Source organism: Chamaea fasciata, unplaced genomic scaffold (assembly GCF_029207755.1).
Source record: "Chamaea fasciata isolate MVZ Bird 193981 ecotype frontalis unplaced genomic scaffold, bChaFas1.0.hap1 SCAF_5, whole genome shotgun sequence".
Taxonomy (NCBI): domain Eukaryota; kingdom Metazoa; phylum Chordata; class Aves; order Passeriformes; family Sylviidae; genus Chamaea; species Chamaea fasciata.
In genome coordinates this window covers 51,339,472-51,357,715 of record NW_027094090.1, presented here as the reverse complement: position 1 = coordinate 51,357,715, position 18,244 = coordinate 51,339,472, and the positions used below count along the sequence as shown (strand labels likewise).

Sequence of the window (18,244 nt, the reverse complement as noted above, 5' to 3'; positions counted from 1 at the left end):
AAAATGGAACAAAAAAATTGTTTGAGCAGTAAGGAAATGGTTAAAACCTTCATCAGGGGAACAACATCAGTGTAACTTTGTCAGAGCCACCAACATTTTTTTAAACAACCCACTTTCTGACTTTCTACAGCTCTTCGCTGTAAAGAGGTACCTTCCAAGCCTGAATGTTTTCACTGGCCCTGTCCAGGGGGAAATACTCCTCCTGGACCCTCCTTGCACCCCCTCATTTCAATACATGGATTAATGAGGAATGTGGCGAGGCAGTTTTACCAATTTCTGTCAGCCACTTGGCCACAGCTCCATAAATTTCATCGAGGATGAGGACCACCACAAGGTTAATGATGACAGCAGTGGCAGTCACGGTCACTCGGACGTTGGACCTGGTTGTCTCATTTGTGCTGAAGGACAGGGCCGCTGCCGTCGTGATTCGGTACACGATGACGCCAAACACTGCTGAAAACGTCAGCATGATCTGCAAACAAATGAACACATGGATTAGTTCAGCCTGGGAACAGAAGCTTTGGCTGGGAAGGTTGGGTGTGTTCCATGAGGTGGCATTGTGGGGTTGTTTTTTAGTTCAAGGTGATAATATGCAGGTGGTTGAACGAAAAAAGGCAAGAATTCAAAGTTCTCCAACAAACAGGGACATAAATAAGAAATAAGGAAATGGATGCATGACTTCAAACTGGCACAACAATTCAACTGACACAAGATACTCAGAGGGCTGGATGCTCAAATGCTTCACAGCACCTCTCCTGAAGACAGCCTGAGGGAGTTGGGATTGTCCAGCCTGGAAAAGAGAAGGCTTCAGGGACATCTTATACCACCACCACCTTTCAGGATCTAAAGGAGGCTTAAAAATGAGGAAAAGTGACTTTTCACAAGGGCAGAGAGTGCTAGGGAAAGGGGGGATGGTTTTAAACCAAAAGAGGACATTTTTTTGTGAGATATTAGGAAGAAATACTTTCCTGCAAGGGTGGTGAGGCCCTGGCACAGGTTGCCCAGAGAAGCTGTGGCTGGCCCATCCCTGAAAGTGTTCAAGGCCAGGTTGGATGGGGTTCAGAGTGTCCTGATCCAGTGAGTGGCATCCCTGCCCCTGGCAGGGAGTAAGAATTGGATAACCTTTAAGGTGCCTTTTAACCCAAACCAAATCTTTATTTTGTTGATTCTTTTACAATGATCCCATGGATTCCTGCAGATGGGCATGTCCATTCTGATTAAAGCTACACACATCATTCATGAAGTGAAATTGCGTTTAAAAGCAGGAATTAAGCGAGGGTTTTTATCTGGCAATAGATTCAGATGGCTTGGACTGAAGGGCCTGTATTTATGTGCAGTCAGGGAAATGGGCTTTACTGGCTCAAACAGCTTCTCCTGTGCACAGCAGAAGTGCCAACTTACAAATTAAAAAAAAAAAAAATTCCCCAGTTATTATTACTTTAAGACTGACCTAAGCAGGGTTATTAGGGTTTCACTTTACTTTATTAGGGTGTCCCAGAAATCATTTGGTATCCCTGGTATCCTTTGTGGGCTGGCTTTGACCCATGAGATGAGGAAAGTTGACCCTGCTATTTAAGGTCAAGTTCCCACAAGAGGCATTTGAATTTCACAGGGTTGTGGTTTTCTGGTTTGAAAAAAAAAATCCAAACCAATCCACAGTGAAACAAAAAATCAATAAAACAATAATAAAAATTAGCAAATTTTCATCATCAAAGTACAAAAGGAGGAGAAGGTACATTTTTTCCTTTCATTTTTGCCTTTAGCAAGAATTCCAGTGTACATTCATTATTTTAGGCAAAACATCTTGAGATCTTCAGATGAAAGAGACTACCTCAATGTGAAAGATTAGACTACTGCAATTATTAAAGTGGGCCTAGGGGCCCAGATTCAAAACATGGGTTTAAGAAAATTTAACAGTTCATTTTAATGATCCAGCAATAGTTTATTGAATTCCTGTATGTTGCATTGTTGCATGAAAAGGAACTATTGCAAAGAACCACAACAAGAATCAGAGTTACATTATTAAAGGCTGAAGGTGAAAACTGGGCACATTTTGTGTTTATGAAGAACTAGTAAACATACTAAAAATAATTATTTGGAGAAACTCCTGGAGATTTCAGATGAAATTGTCAAATATGTTTTGCCAGCAAATAGGAATAGTTAGACCTAGTAAAACATCTAATTTTACTTTTTAAAGAACTGTTTCATTAATTTTAAATGAAATGTAGATGAATGATAAAAGCCTGAACCTGAAACAGTTTAAATGAAAATTTTTCAAATTACATAAAATATTATTTCCTTTGGTTTTATAGTTTTCATTGTGTCAAGGAAACATTTCTAGTTTTTATATAGATTTTCTTTTGACTGACCTACCAAATGAACAGATCAAAAAAAATCACACTCATGCTGAACTACCTTGCTGTGGCAGAAGAGGTGCAGGAACACAAGGACAATAACTTTTTCCTTGCTTCCCCATTACAGTCACTTAGAGTAGAGAGTAAAATCCCCAATAAAGGGAGAAAATCAGCACCACCTGGTATTAATTTACTTCACCTTCCACCTCTACAGACACCTTAAGCTCCTTCCTTTTTCTTAATCTGAGTCACCGATTCCTTCTTTTTAATCTTCTTCCTAATACTCTCTTCCTGTTTCTTTTCCCTGTGGATTTCTTTGCAATTTTTTTTCACTATGGTGGTGGACAAGGAAAATCAGCAACTGGATGCTTCATTCTGGAACTGACGAGATCCCTGGGCCTCCACACACACCTCTTTCCATCACAAATTGCCACTTAGGAATGATATCTTAACAGTACAGGAAGACAAGTCAAGGACAGTCCTCACTATATAGAGAAAGAGGAAATTTCAGATCATGAAAGTTCAATAGCAAACTCTTGTACCTGACCAAAGGATTTTAGGGATCTCTTGTCCTGAGGAACGTTACTGGAGGATGAGAGTGCAGCAACCTTTTCAATCCATGCAGTGCCATAGCAAGATATACAAAGTTATTGAAAAAGAAATGTTTTATTTGTTTAAAGAACAAAAATATTTGCATTGCAAAAGCACCCGGGCTTCAGAAACTCTCAGTTGCTCAGCTGTTTTTAAACATCTGCTAAGACACAGATGGAAAAACACTCCTTTAGGAGTCTTCATTATCTGTGCATCCAGCAAGCAGAGAAAATTGAGGAGGGCCTGTAGGACTGCACAGTGACTGTGAGCATAGTTCTCACTCCCCAGACAGTAACTGAGGGGGAATGGTTCCTGTATCTTCACAGCATTTCTCTCATTCCTGAAGATACCTCTTCTGCCCAAATTCCTGAGCAGGAAGGCCGCCATTTGTTCAGGTGCCCACTTTGGGGTTTGTTGTCATTGCCAACATTCCCTCTGGCCATCCTTCCCCCTCGTTGTGGCAGCTTCCTCCCTGAATAGCTGAACTAGTCTGTCCAGGACTGAACTGCTTAGAAACAGATGTGAAAATTGGCTGCAGAAAAGGTCACCTACTGAGCCTGGTATGAATGAAGACAAACAGGAAAGCAAACTAGATCTGAGAAGGAAGCTATAAAATCCCGTGGGCTAGGCTGCTACCTCCATCCAAGTAGGATAACAATTTAATGTCCAGATAGTTCTCTGGCTCCTCAATAGGGCTATTCTAGAATCAAGTATTACACCATGTGAGTGAGAATAGCATGGAAGAGGCTGAACTCTTCTGCCATGACACAAATTGAGTTTCTTCCTTCCTCTGGCTGAGCAAAACAAGGAAAAGCCCCAGTGATGCATTGCTCCATGCCACCCTATTCTCTTCCAACACTACTAGCATCTTTATCACCATCTCAGAAATCTCTGCCACAACATGTCCCTTCTAAATATGGGGTTTATAAACTGTGATGTTTTATTGTTAATCACACTCAAGAAAAACTTTTAGATGCCCAGCTGAGCCCAGATCTCCTGCTACCATTGATCTCAGTCTGCAAAAAATAAGACTTGTGAACTTCTGTCCTACAATCCCTGCAAAATGCATATCTGAAATCAGACTTGGATCTTCTGCCCCCTCTGCAGTCCAATGAGGCTTTATGTACAATAAAAGGACTGTGATCAGGTTTTACAGCATCCATACATGCATGAATTAATCCTTGGAATTGTTTGGTGATGTAAGACTGGGCAAGAAAAGTGAACACAATGTTTTTTTCAACCCGCAATTTGAACAAAACACCATGCCTAGCTTAATACAAACAGAGGAAAAGCTAGAAAGAAAGGAAAAGACCACAACACAGTTCTTGAAAGAGTATTCACAAAAGTGAAGTACACGACTTTGAAGTATTGAAATAAAGGAAAAAAAAATAAAAATAAAGAGTAAAGATTTTACACTAAGAAAGCCATTACCAGCTTCAAAAATCACCAGAATTTTGTACATAGGCCTTATAGTTAAAATAATTAATCTGTGTGAATATTAATAATAGAGGTTAATGATGCCAATGAGGTATTCTCAGTACAATTCTATTTCACAGGCTGACAACCAAACTTCAGTCTGATCTTTCCAATTCCTGTTTAACTAATCTAGCAGGAAAAAGGGAAACATCCCATACAGTAAAGACCAGATTACAATATCTGTGTGGGATAGCAAAGTCTGCTCTCCCTTATCAAGAGTTGGCTTGAATTTCATGCATGGTTTGCAAGTTGTCTCCTGTAGGTACTTACATATAAATAATGCTCAAAATATTGCAAAAATAAAACCGTTGTGTCCACTTTGCCAGATGGTGAAAGTCAGCCTAGTTCCACTAGTCACGAACTGAAGTTGAAGAATTGGAGCTCTGCATTTTACATCTCACAAACTGTAATAACCCTTTATAAATCTCTCTGAGATGTTACAGTAAGCAGGGAGGGTAATACATAGGCTATGAGTCAGGAAAATACTTTAAGCTCATGCTTAGGGGAGATTTAAACATGTGGTGAAAGTCAAGAGCACATGTAAGCACCTTGTCTGCAAGAGAATGACTTGTAAAAGCTAAATCAGGGCTGTGTGCTTAGTCAGACTCAGTGTGGTCTGCTCTAGGTGAAGTCATGATTGATGCCACTTAGAGGTTCTGTCTAAAAAGCAAATACAGGGTATGGCCTCAAGATGGTAAACTCACTCAAAATGCTGCAAGTAGATCCATATTTGACACATCTAAAATGTACAGAAAATATTCTGAATATGCAATGCATACATCTTCATAAATATATAAACATATCTCTAAGGGTGTAGACATTAACTTCAATGTGAGCATTTGTCAGCAAAAGAAATGAAATATTCACAGGACATCTGGTGCAGTATATGCAAATTTGAGTAAATTAGAAAGACGCTTAGGTATCTTAAAATAATTGAGGCCTCAAGTGAGTTTCCCTGGTTAGATGCTGCAGTGGTGTTAACAGGCCTATTTCATTGCCATTTCATAGTGGCTGTAGAGATGCTAGAGAAGCTAGCATCTGTAGAGAAGCTTTCAGTCAGTAATTACTATAACCAGAGAGAGAATGGGATCCTCTACCATGTAATTTAGGGTTTGTTAGCCAGGCCTTCCTGTTGCTCTTTTCAAAGTCCAGCAGCTGCATGATGCATTTGTTTTGCTGGAAAGTTGACTTGTGACTAGGACAATGGTGTCTCCACTTTAGAGGCTGACCTGCACACCTGATTCTTGTTCCCAAGGGACACTGTGTACCATGATCTTCCTCAGCTACTGCGCAGTCCGTCCCTGAATGTGTCTTGGATAAATATTTTTCAGTAACTGATTTATTTCACCTGGATTTTGCCTCTTCCAAGGCTCAACCTTTCCAAACGTCACTGCAATCAACATATGCAATACTGTGCTCACAAGTAAATATAAATATTAACCCTTCATTGGATAACAGAGATGAAGCAGAAACCCTGGGGGAGAGGCAGAATTTTTGTAATGAGCTGCTGTCATTACAGCAAGTTAGCCCTTCCACAAGCATCCTTTGGAAAAAAAGAATAAAGCTGGAGGCAGGCATTGAGCTCCATGAACCTTCCTAGTGCTTCTCCCAAACTGATCTTACTTTCAGATTTTTAACATATTTGAGAACAGCAATTCAAGGGTTTCCTTCTGATGCTCATGGCAAAGTTTCTCACACCTAATAAACGAGCAGAAATACAGATTATGTTACCATGAATAAAATCAGTCCGAAGTTTGCTGCATATCCAGGCATGCGGTCATTCCATGTCAGCTTCTCCTTTTCATTCTGTTGGCAAAACACATAAACAAAATAACACACATGACAGATCTGTGCAATAGGAAATATTAGAGTTAATAGGATTTGTTATTGGGAACCATTCTCAATTCTGCTGCTGTGATTTTGAAGTATATTATGTGATATTTTAAAGTAGATTTTACTTTGAGATAAAGGAGGGGAAGAGCAAACAAGACATAGAAAATGTCTGCAAAAATCAGAAAGTATCATATGCAACTATGATTTTACTATTTGAAAACATGTATTCAACTCTTACTAAAGTTCATAACAGGAGAAATCCCCAAGATTGACCTTAATTTACGTTTAGGCAAAGCAAGATTCAAACATTAATTCTGAATTGCTTCTTGTAAAACTACAGAAGAACAGTGCTTGAGACAGAAACCCTGGTAAGAATGCTGACTACCACTGAACCCAGATTTTTTTTCTAATGGCCACAAGCACTAAGTGTGACCTCTCAGGCAGTTCTTGCAAGACACGCCAATCCTTCCCCAGTATTCGTTTTATAGTGGAAGGAAACAACAAAAGCAAGGCGCCTTGATCTCTGCTGCCAACCTTGTTTTCTTCATACATAAACAGCATCTCCCTCTTCCCTGCATAATTTAAAGCAACTGTGATCAGTGAAATCCAGTATGCTTATCCCCTCCCCACACAAACTCAACTCCAGCCCCAGCTGCATGTACATCTAAAGAAGACATTTGAAGATGGATTTATGGGAGAAATACGATTCCCTCCTCTCAAAATAGGTTTCTTAAAATAATAATAAGGTCGCTGCTTTGTTTAAGTTAAGCTAAAACTGTATAATTGAATTAACTAAGGACACAAAGCCAGCTGCTGTTGGTATTTCTGTGAAGCACCATTGCTGCCCCATGGACCAGTACTACCCTTACACTGGAGTTAGCCCAGAGTGATTCTGAATTTAAATGAATTTAAATCAGATTAGAACTCAGGTCAAAGGTTTCCAATAAACCATTTTTAAGGCACAATTGCCCTCGGATAAACATAAAAATCTGGGAGCATTGTGCCTTTGTAAGAAGCTTTCCTAAAGTAGAATTAGGAATGCAGTATATAAATGCAGAAATGCAGCCTGGATTTTTTAACCAGGATGTAGAATTAGACCTAGGGCACAATCCTGCCGTGGTGGTGGTTCCTCAGACACTGTGGGAAGGAGCATTACTCAGCAGCCCCTCTTGTGACCTCGTCTCCTTTGGGACAATCCTGGCAGCACTTGGGCACAGCAAACCCAACTAGAAGAGCCAATAATTTGGCCCAGTGTGAGCAGCACATAAATACTCTTTACAGTTCACACACAGAGTCCAGCACGTAGCTGGAAGGCTACTTGAAAAAACATTCCCGTTAATGCACACATGCATTTCATTGCATTTTGGCTGGTACCACTCAGCAGTTCTACATGACATGAAGTTCTGAGGGATTATATTCCCAGAAGGCCTGAAGGACACCACGTTTTATCATTTTACTAGGGGCTGTATGGGGCTGTGACTGGTGTGGGGCTGGGCTTTGTACTTGTGCTGAAGATGGGGCTGATAATACAGAGATGGGTTTGTTATTGCTGAACAGAGCTTACGCTGAGCCAAGGCTTTTCCTGCTTTTTCCCTGCCACACTGCTGAAGGAATTTAAGAGGAGACATGGCCAGGACAGGTGACCCCAACTGACCAAAGGGACATTCCAAACCTTATGGCATCATGATCAGTGTATAAAGTGGGGAGAAGAAGGAGGAAGGGAGGGATGCTTGGAGTAATGGTGTCTGTCTTCCTGAGAAACTGTTGCATGTGATGGGGTCCTGCTCTCCTGGGGATGGCTGAACACTTGCCCAACTTAGGCAGGCAGGAAATTCATTCTTTGCTTTGTCATAAAGTTTTCTTTATCCCAACCAGGGATTTTCTCCCTTTTACCCTTCCCATTCTCCCCCTCATCCTGCTCTTGGGTAGTGTGTGGTTGCTGGCTGGGGTTACACCAGGACGGTCAGAAGGCCATCTTCCCAGCTCACTCTTCCATGCATGTGCTTCCTTGAACCTGACTTTTTCATGAGTTTGGCATGGTCTGTAGCACTCAGCCAAAGGGAGATCTGAACAATGTGAGGAGTTGCTAAGCCAACATGAGAAGAAAGGAAATGCTGGATGAGGTAAGAGAGTTACTTAGCATACATGGCCAAAAAATTTGGAAATTTAACTGAATATCCTAGAGCTCCCAGTCCATCCCAGAAGTCTCAGCTGCTCCTAGTCCCTCCTAGAACTCCCAGTCCATCTCAGTTTTTCCCAGTTCATTCTCATCCATCTTGGCAGTGGAAAACTACTTTCTGTTCTTGTGACCAGAGACAGGACTCAAGGAAATGGGATGAAGCTGATTGAGGGAAGTTTTTAGGCCGGATATCAGGAAAAGTTTCTTCCCCCAGAGGGTGGTTGGGCACAGAACAGGGAATTCCCATTTCCCCAGGGATTGGTCACAGCCCCGAGGCTGCCAGAGGTCCAGGAGGTTTTGGACAGCACTCTCAGGCACAGGGTGGGATTGTTGGGAGATTCTGCACAGGGCCAGGAGCTGGGCTGGATGATCCTCTATCTGGAGCAGCCCAAAAAGTGTAAGTATTTATTGATGCAACAAGAAGAAATGGATCATCTGAAGAATTTATCTCAGTGACAGATATATTACGCTGGGGAACACTCCCCAAGATGAACTGCATTGCAGGGGAATATTTATATGCAGACAGAAAACCTCACAATAGAAACTGTTTGGTTTTTGCCAAAAGCAAACTAAAATATTTACTTTAAAATCTTACTTTCATTTTCCTTCAATAAAATAATGGATTTGCAATTCTAGTGGAGGAAAAAGCAGGTTTTGATCTGTGTGCAGTGATGTGTTCCTATTTTAATGTTTAATACTGTGTTGAATGTGTTCCTTGAAAAGATACAATTATTTTTCTATTAAAAAAATAAAAATTAAATAAAAATATTCAAAAAAGAAAGAAGGATAAAATTAAATCCATCTTATATTTTTCTGGATGGTTTATTTCCATATGAATTACCTAACATGGCAAAGATTCAGCTCTGCATCCTCAGGTGGGTGGGCCTCTGAGCTGTGGAAACCTGGAAGTACCCTGCACTTGGATAGCACCAGGCAGTTTTTGAAAACAGTTCTATATTTCTCTATAAATTTAACCACAGTCACTTTGCTCAGGTCACAAGTATTTCAGTTATTAATTGATATTTTCCCTCAAGACGACACCTCCTCCAAGCAGGTGTTTCTAACCATCAGCAATGTCAGCTCAACCTGCACTTGGGGAGTACGCCCAGAGATTTTCTCTCTTCTCCATCCTGCATTGTAGCTCCAGTGCTGAAATTCAGGGTCTTCAGTGTGGTTGCACCTGGGTGATCCCAATGATTTCACTGGACTTGCACAGAGTTGTAATAATTGTCTGGAATTTAGTAAAAGATGTTCAGAGAAGAACAAAATCCAAGGCTCCTCTCTAAGTTTTTACACTGCTAGCAATAAAAATAAGCTTCAAAATTATATTTCCTATCACAAAATCCAGAAATTCATGTCTCAGTATGCCCAGGAAGCTTCCAATAAGTAATTGCCATTTTTATATCTGCACATTTCCCAGGAGGTTTCTACTTTAATATCTACTTCAGTACAAAAGCTTTAATTTGTGTAAAAACCTGCACTGTCCAAATGAGCATCTAGAAATAGGAATTGTGGTATCAAATACAGCTCCTTTGTATTTGTGTGACACCTAAAGCACTGCCTGTGCACTGCAGACTCAAGGCAAGGCACAAAACGAGCTGCTTCTGAAATATGGGATCCCTATATAATTTTACTTTGGCCTTGAAATAAGTTTAAGACAAGGAGAAAAGGATCCTTCAGAGCCATTTTGAAATTATGAGCCAGAAAAAGCCTGCAGAATGGGCAGTCTTGGAAAGTAATCAATTCCAAGGTGATAACACAAAAAGAGGCACGGTCAAGGACCATCAGCATTTCTGGGATCTTCAAGTGGCCACAGAGGTCATTAAAATTAAGAAACTTTGACCAAATTAATGGGATTCTTTCAGCCTGTATTTAGGCTGAAACAAATACAGTCTAAAATTTTTTGAGGGCTTGTATTAGTCCTCAGACTTCTGTGAGGAAAGAAAAAACTGCTGCCGTGCTGAGCATCTGGAATGCCTGTGTCTATCCCTGTCTGAATCTAGAATTTCTACACTCACACTCCCATAGAGCAAAAAAAGAAAGTTCTTTTGGTCTAAAACCCATTAAAAGAGAAAACTTCATTTTCTATTCTTCTCACTGAAGCAGCAATGGCATTTTAACAGTAAATGTGGTTGTGTTTTGTGAGCAAGGTTCTGTCTCAAGACTGCACAAGGAAAACAACTTGCCAAGACCTATTTGGAGACAGACAAAGAGCTACAAAAGCTTTAATTAAAATTTTTGCTGTCTTTGAAACATGCCGAGTAGAACAGACACACCATTAGCATTCAGTGGGGCTTAGTGGACACACTCTAAATCGAAATTGTGGAAGCAATGCAGAATAGAGAGCTGTGAGAGGCATGTGCAAGGCTCAGTATTGGGATCATGGAAACTAATGGATTTTAAGTCTAAGCAATGTTATGTTTAACCACCCAGTCTTAGTCTCCTTTGTAACCACACAACTTCCTTGAGATGATTTTTGCTATAAGGAAAATAAATGTGATTTACCTAATTTTTTTAAGGAAACCTCTAATCACAGCTTGAGCATTTCTGTGATGAACAGTCAGTTACAAGCCTTATTAGGTCACTCCAATTGCCAATTACCTTAGCTGTTGAAAATGTATGGCTTATTTCCAAGCTGAATTTGCCTATCTGCATCCTCCAGCCTTGGCATTTAGCTGCAAATTTGTCAGTTAGGAGCATCTTCTGGCAGACTTATGGGGTTTGACTGTAGCTTCTTCCAAACTGTGATCAGGCCACCTCTTGGTTTTTAAGCCGGCTGAGACTACTTCTTAAGACTGGGACTATTCAGCCAAATCCACAGCTGTATTTCTTCTCCTGTAATGGGATTGGAAGTAGACCTCCCACAGGTTACAGCCCTGTCATGGGCAACTGACTTGGCCTTTCACATAGCAAGCCTCATGAAAGTGTGTCTGAGTAGCCAAGTCTCTGTGCCTCAGGAGACTCACAGCCCTCCCACAGGACCAGAAATATCTCAGTGGTGGATGAGGGTTGTGCTTCCAGCCATGGAGCCTGACAGGAAGGATGATACCAGCCTCATCTCTGTCAGTGGAGACTGGCAGAATGGAGGGAAGAATCCATGAATCCAAGTGCCTTCTACTCATCATGAGTCTTAACATTACATTCTGAAATTCCTAATGAAAAATAAAAAGTTCCAGAGAAGCTGTGGCTGCCCCATCCCTGGAAGTGTCCAAGGCAAGTTGAATGGGGCTTGGAGAACCTGGGATAGTGGAAGGTGTCCCTGCCCAGGGCAGGGGCTTGGAACTGGGTGGTCTTTAAGGTGCCTTCCAATCCAGGCTATTCCATGATTCTATGACATTTGCAAAGCATTTGACACACACACACACACACATATATATACATTAAATATATGCAAATGTATGTCACATACATGCAACAAGTACCTTGATTAAAACTAGCAACCTGGAGTAGATTAGTGGAAATGTTTCAAGCTGCTTCCTTCACACAGTAATAATGACAAAGGCTGGATGTCTGCTCTCACTGTAATTTAAATCTGTAAAGCCAGACTTGGTTAAATTAATATGCTGTAGTTTACTCAGGAATAAAAATGGTTCCTTTGCTGCAGTGAAACTTCTTTTGACACTGGCACTCAATGCATTGTGGCATATTGCAATCTTTATTGTCTAAGTGGCATTGAGGTGCTTAGACTTTATATCACTGTTTAATATCAAGTGCTTGATATTTACATATGGTTCAAGTGAAAACTGGCAGCACTTAGTCTTTTACAATGACAGTTTAACATATGGCTTTACAAGTATGAATTATTTATGTCAACTTGAAGCCATTCAGAGTATTACTAGGAAAACACTGTAATTTACACAAACAATAGGGTTTCATCTGTAGTAATAAATATTCATTGTTTGTCAATGCTCTTTGTAGATGGTTAATAAATCATAATGAGGCTGATCCCGAGAAGGTAAGGGGCCAGCTGTACAAATACATCTGGTGGGATTTCCAAAGCCCCTGACTGACAGTGGTACCTGGGCCTGCCATAGGAGAGAAGGTGCTACTGGAATGTTACAAATTCTGCTCAGGGCATAAAGGGATGCCCTATCACCTGCTCAGCTTTTGTTTTTCAGTGTAAGTCCTGAAAAGCCTCTAAGAATATAATGAAATACCACATGTGGCTTTAAAACATTCTTAAATAAATACAGTCAAGCATAAGTAAGACAGATTTTGAGTCAAACATGTGCCTACTTTACTTTGCATGATTAAATCCATTTAATCTGCTTTGATATTGACTGGAAATGGAACTATCAGGGAAAACAAAGTGAGTTTCAAAGACTGACTTTAGGAAAAAAATGGATTTCACTGTCCTGGAATTCACTGGATTTTCAACCTCCACTTTGTACCCTGAAATCCAGAGCGCCACTATTGTAATTATCAATCTGGTTTCACACTCTCTCATGTAAACTGTGAACATCTAATGGAGAAGTGAATGGAATAATAAACACAACCCATTTTAAAACAATTTATCAAGCATAAGTTTCCAAAAAAAATTACCTTTTAGTAGTTCCCATAATTCAGCACCATCTAAATTACTGGCAGTAATTTTATTTAAGAATTTCTCTCTGTAAATTATTTTAAGCATAGGACAAATGGCTCTATGTGAGTCCATTGGTTACACAATCAGTTCCCAACTACTTGGGGTATCTCTTCTTAAAATATAAAAATGTGCAAAATTCTGTTATCTTTTGTAACTTCAAGTCTGTTTGTCACAAGTAGATAACAATTTATCTGAATTTTATCTTTAAAATCATTTGTTTAGTCTCATTATACACTTTCATATTAGTAATTTGGGTCCAGTGGAACTAAGGCAGTCGGCAATTTTGCAATTTGCAAAGCACAGATTACAATTCTCTGAATTAAATTCAACTGAGCTTATGATTTCGGTTCTGGAAGAGATGCATTTTGTGCTGGACTCTGAGGAAAGATGTCCTTTCCATTTTCCCTGGAAGGTTTTCTGGCCTAATTCTTTGTAAGTGTCCTAGCTGGAAGAATCTAGACTGAACATCTTGCTGCTGTGAAATCATCACAGAACTCCTAGTGAAGCAAAATCTCACTCAAAGGCTTTGGCATTGCACACTTAAAACATGATTCTCCATTGTCCCACGCCATGTGAAGCCACTTATCCCCACACAAAGCGTGAGACAAAGACATGCAACACATTATTGGCTTCCTTGGGTTGCATTTTCAAATTTAGCTTACAGCAGTTGTGAATGATCACACCACCACCAGAGGAGAGCACAGTGGTGTAAATTCTAGCAACGTTTTTAAGCTGGTAATGAAAAGCTTGAGGAGCAGAGAAAGGATTAAAAAGGGGATGCGGCTATGCAGAATTCCTTCCCTGGATCCAGAGCATTTATTACCAGCTGTAAAGTATTAATTAAGTTTGTATTCTAACATTTGAATTTGCTGTAAAATTTGAAACACAGTTGCAGAACACAATCTACAGAGGCAAACCTTTGCCAATAACAGAAAGATGACGTGCAAAAAAGAGTTCTGGATAAACTGCAAATGGAAGACTGAAAGGATGGGAAAGGATACAAGAGCAAGGGGCCTCCAGATCTATCAATTTTGCTCTAAAAAGACACATTTTGGAGTTACAAGAGTCCTGCCCTTGCTTTCTCTGTCATTGTCACTGCCCCTTGCCCTGATCCCATGCCCAGGGAAAATATTTCATTTGGCTAATCACAAAAAAGTCTATACAAGTAGAAGTTCATGACAAGCATCCCTGTACCTTCACATACACCCAGTCTCCCTCCAAAGCCCAACAAGAGGGAAGAAGTATGGAAGAGTAACTAAGAGGTATCAATGAAACAAAGAAAGGCAAAGACAAGGAAGCAAACTCTCTTAATGAAGTTGGAAGAGTAATGAAATAGATACATTTTGGTACTGCCTCTCTGGGCAGCCCTTCTAATGTATAATCACCCTCTGTGTGAAGAAATTCTTCCTGATGTCCAACTTGAACTTCCCCTGGTCCATAGCAATCTAATAGTAAGTACTTTCCAATTTCCAAACAGAGAAATGATAATTACTCATACACTGGGCTGAATTAGGCAATATTTATTCCAATTGTATATATGTGCTATAACTGTGTAGGAAACACACAAAGCTCTCAGGGGGAGCTACTTCCTACCAGCATCCCACATAATTTCCCCCTTTTTTTTTCTTTCTGAAGAAACAGTTTTGTTGGCAGTTGGCAGTAAAATGCAGATCTATTCAAAGATGCTTTGAAAAGCCTCATTTGGATTTATTATTAAAAAAGTTGGCAAAATAGGAAACAGTAGGCTTCACATTTAAATTTCTTTTAAAATGTTTCTCTGTATCTTTCCTACAATTAAAAAAATAGGAAAAAAAAAAAAAAGAATATGGAGTAGGTCTATCAACAAAACAAATGTCTGTAATCCCAAACCAAATAGGTGGTGAAAGTAGTGGAAACTGCGAGGTGGTGTCTAGTCAGAGATCACAGTTTATCTTACATTTAACATGGCAATTACTCTCCAGGCCATGTCAATTGGGTTTGCAGAGAATACTAAATTAGGACATATTATGAATAGTGAAGGGAGCAGAGATTAAATACCGTTTTCTGTTGAGAAGGCAGAAATACAAGCGTGAAATAGAATGAGATTCAAGGAGGACAAATTAAGGCTGATCCAACTAGGAGCATAATTCGAAACAGCAATAATGCTCAACAAAGTAAAAAGTAATATCAAATACTCTTGGAGAGCAGTGAGTTACTGCATAAAAATCAGATGTGGAGAGGACAGAAAAGGTTGTAATTTATACTTGGATCATCCTCAGAGGTAGTGAAGAGATGAATGTTTTAAAGTATGCACAGCCTGCATGGGTATAAATTCTATGTGTATGATATGGAGTGAACTGGGGAGTAGTATGCACAAAATCAGCCTTCTAACACACACAAAATTCCAAAAACTCTGCATTCACCTCTAGCAAGGGATGAGTTAATGTTTCTTCCAGTTGTTATCCATGAGAGAGAGCAAGTAGACAATGGGTACATATATTCCACTGGATGAGCACAGACCTGAGCTGTCCATATCCGGGCTATTTCTACAATTACAGAACAGATCACCAAGATGCTAGGATATAAGAAGAATGCTCTGAGAAGGTCTCTGGAATGGGCCATGAGTCAAATAGGGTGATTTGTGATGCTCTACCTCCCCCCAGAGATTTTCTCCAAGTCCTCATACCAAGCTAAAGAATTTGTGAACTGGTGTTGTCACAGAAAACAGCAATAAGGAATCTTGCTTTTAAACCCCCTGTTGCACTCAAATTTCAGCAAAAGTAAAGAAAGGGTTTTTTTCCCAGAAAACAGCTTACTGTGTGAAGTTCTCAATGCAGTATTTCCTCAAAGTTCCCAAAGATATGCAGATGGATCCTCCCATTTGTTACAATTCTTTGCACCCATCTGCTGGCATCTTTTAAGGTTGATTTTGTCCAAGGGAAATTTGATTTAAGGTTGACTCTGTCCAAGGGAAAATTGTTGGGGTTTGTTGGATGTCCTCTATTGGCACAAATCTGATCTAAAGGTTTCTCTTACATAGAATGGCCTGGATTGGAAGAGACGTTAAAGCTCCTCCACGCCCTGCCATGGGCAGACACCTTCCACTAGCCCCTGTTGCTCCCAGCCCCATCCAACCTGGCCTGGAACACTGCCAGGGACAAGGCAGCCACAGCTTCTCTGGGAAACCTGTGCCAAGGCCTCTCCACCCTCATAGGGAACAATTTCTTCCCAATATCCAATTTAAACCTGCTTTCTGTCAGTGTGAAGCCATTCCCATACATCTTTGGAATCTAGATATTCTGAGGAATCCTCCATTACCTTCACTTTGAAGTGAAGGCCATCTGCTTTTTTATAATTTTTTTGGTTTAGTTTGACAGCTCTTATGGATTTGTTGAAGGATTCATTTAGTGGCATTCTATAACTTGGGTAATAGAGGAAAGCAGGTTATATCAAAATCAAAGAAGAAAAGTGTTTTGAAGGAAATGTATATAAAGAAAATAGGTAAACAGTCTTCATGTCTGCTTCCGATATGGGTAAAAAGTAAGTAGGGGATTAAAAAGCCAAAAGGAAATTTAGATTGGACATGAAGAAAACCCTTGGAACAGTAAATCTTTTGATCCTTCAAACAGATATAGGTAGCATCTGAGAAAAGCTCTATAATAATACCATAGTATCTTCATTATTGAAAATTTTTAAAAACATCTTAAAGAAATGCTTGGCAAATATGACACTGGATATAGCTGGTCCTGCTTTAGAGCACAGTGCAGGAACTGGATGTACCCTTCTGAGCTTAATTCCTGTTGGTTTTTTTTCTGTAATGCCTATGGCCTTTGTGGCCTCAAAACCATTCAAATTACTGAGGTTTTTCTATTTGTTTCTCCTGTCCAGAAAAGCAAAAATGCGGATAAATCTCATGTATTTTCCTCAAATCATTAGTAAAAGAAATTTAAAAGTTAAGTAGTTCAAGTCAACAATTACTGGTAGGATGTGAGTAGAGGAGCGGTCGCATGTAAATGATTCTCTCATCGTGCATCCACTCACTTAACTCCCCCTAGCAAATACAACCATCTTACACCACTTCAGGGGCCACAGAAAACATGTTTCTTGTTAGATGAAAGAGGGTATTTAATATATGATGACCACCTCACAGAAATCCACTCCCCAGAATATAACCAGGAAATTTGGATGTGACAGACCAAAGGCTTCACAACAGCCAATACCTTGGCACAAAGTCAAGGAGTTAAAGAGCCAACAACTCACAAAGGTATTTTTTATTTGTCCAGAGCACGGCAATCCAACAGAGCTGCAACCCTTGTGCTCCCATCAGAATAGACTGCTTTCCCATGACAAAAGCAGCTAACCCAACTGAGACATGTATCCTTGACCTGCAGCGGGGACGTGTGATATCCTGAGTCAACAGATCTGTTGCCCTTGGCACAAAAAGAAAAAACAAGAGATGACCTGCAGACCTTACAGACTAGCAAATGTGTCTTCCAATAAGCCAAAATCCTAAATCAGTGACCAAAGGCATCATGTCACTTGGTATTGGGCCAAAATTGGTGCTAACCCTACAAAGTCTTGCAGCCTAGACATCACTCTAATGAAAGGACTGCTCAGATCTCCCAAAGTTCATGGTCTAAACACAATCCTGAATACCCATAGGTTCAGGCTTGCTGATATTGCCCCAACAGTCCATCCAAATCAGCAGCTCACAAAACATTGTTATCTGGCAGTGGGTGAGGGAATAAAGGAAATATCTGATATCTCAGACATCAGCTCCTGCATCACGCCTTGCATAAAATGCCTCAATTCTCACATCTGTAGAAGTGCCCAACAACCTTTAGGCTTATAACAGAGCTATGATTATCTATTCACGGGAATAACAAGATGGAATCATTCCTTCAGAAACAAAGCAATTTCATTTATGTCCAAATAAGATTGAACATATTAGCAACAGATTAAGCATCTGGAGTCTTTTAAATAATTTGACTAAATGTGCAATGTTATTAAGAAAAGATGTGTGATTTTTCTATTGGGATTTAAGTCTAATACTTATTTCCCCACAGATGAGCTTCATCAGGCAGAAGGATGTACAGCCAAAAGAAAACAGTTTGCTTATTTGCTCAAGAAATTGACTATTTTCTCAGTATTTTAAAAGATGTGAAAATTAACACTGTGACAGTTCTGCCAGGCTTGGCCTGTGTGTGGTTGGTCAACTGAACCCTGAGATCTGGTAGACAAAGGTCT

The 18,244-nt window shown here is 40.0% G+C and overlaps 1 protein-coding gene across 1 annotated transcript in view; it reads right to left on the bottom strand.

Annotated features, from left to right (window-relative positions):
- ANO2 (anoctamin 2) overlaps positions 1-18,244 on the bottom strand; it is a 147,384-nt gene that overhangs the window by 30,983 nt on the left and 98,157 nt on the right. Inside the window, exons 15-16 of the mRNA XM_066184629.1 lie at positions 6,153-6,227; positions 271-472 (exon numbers count right to left, since the gene is read on the bottom strand). Of these exons, the coding sequence (XP_066040726.1) occupies positions 271-472; positions 6,153-6,227 (277 nt within the window). The remainder of the gene's footprint in view (positions 1-270; positions 473-6,152; positions 6,228-18,244) is intronic.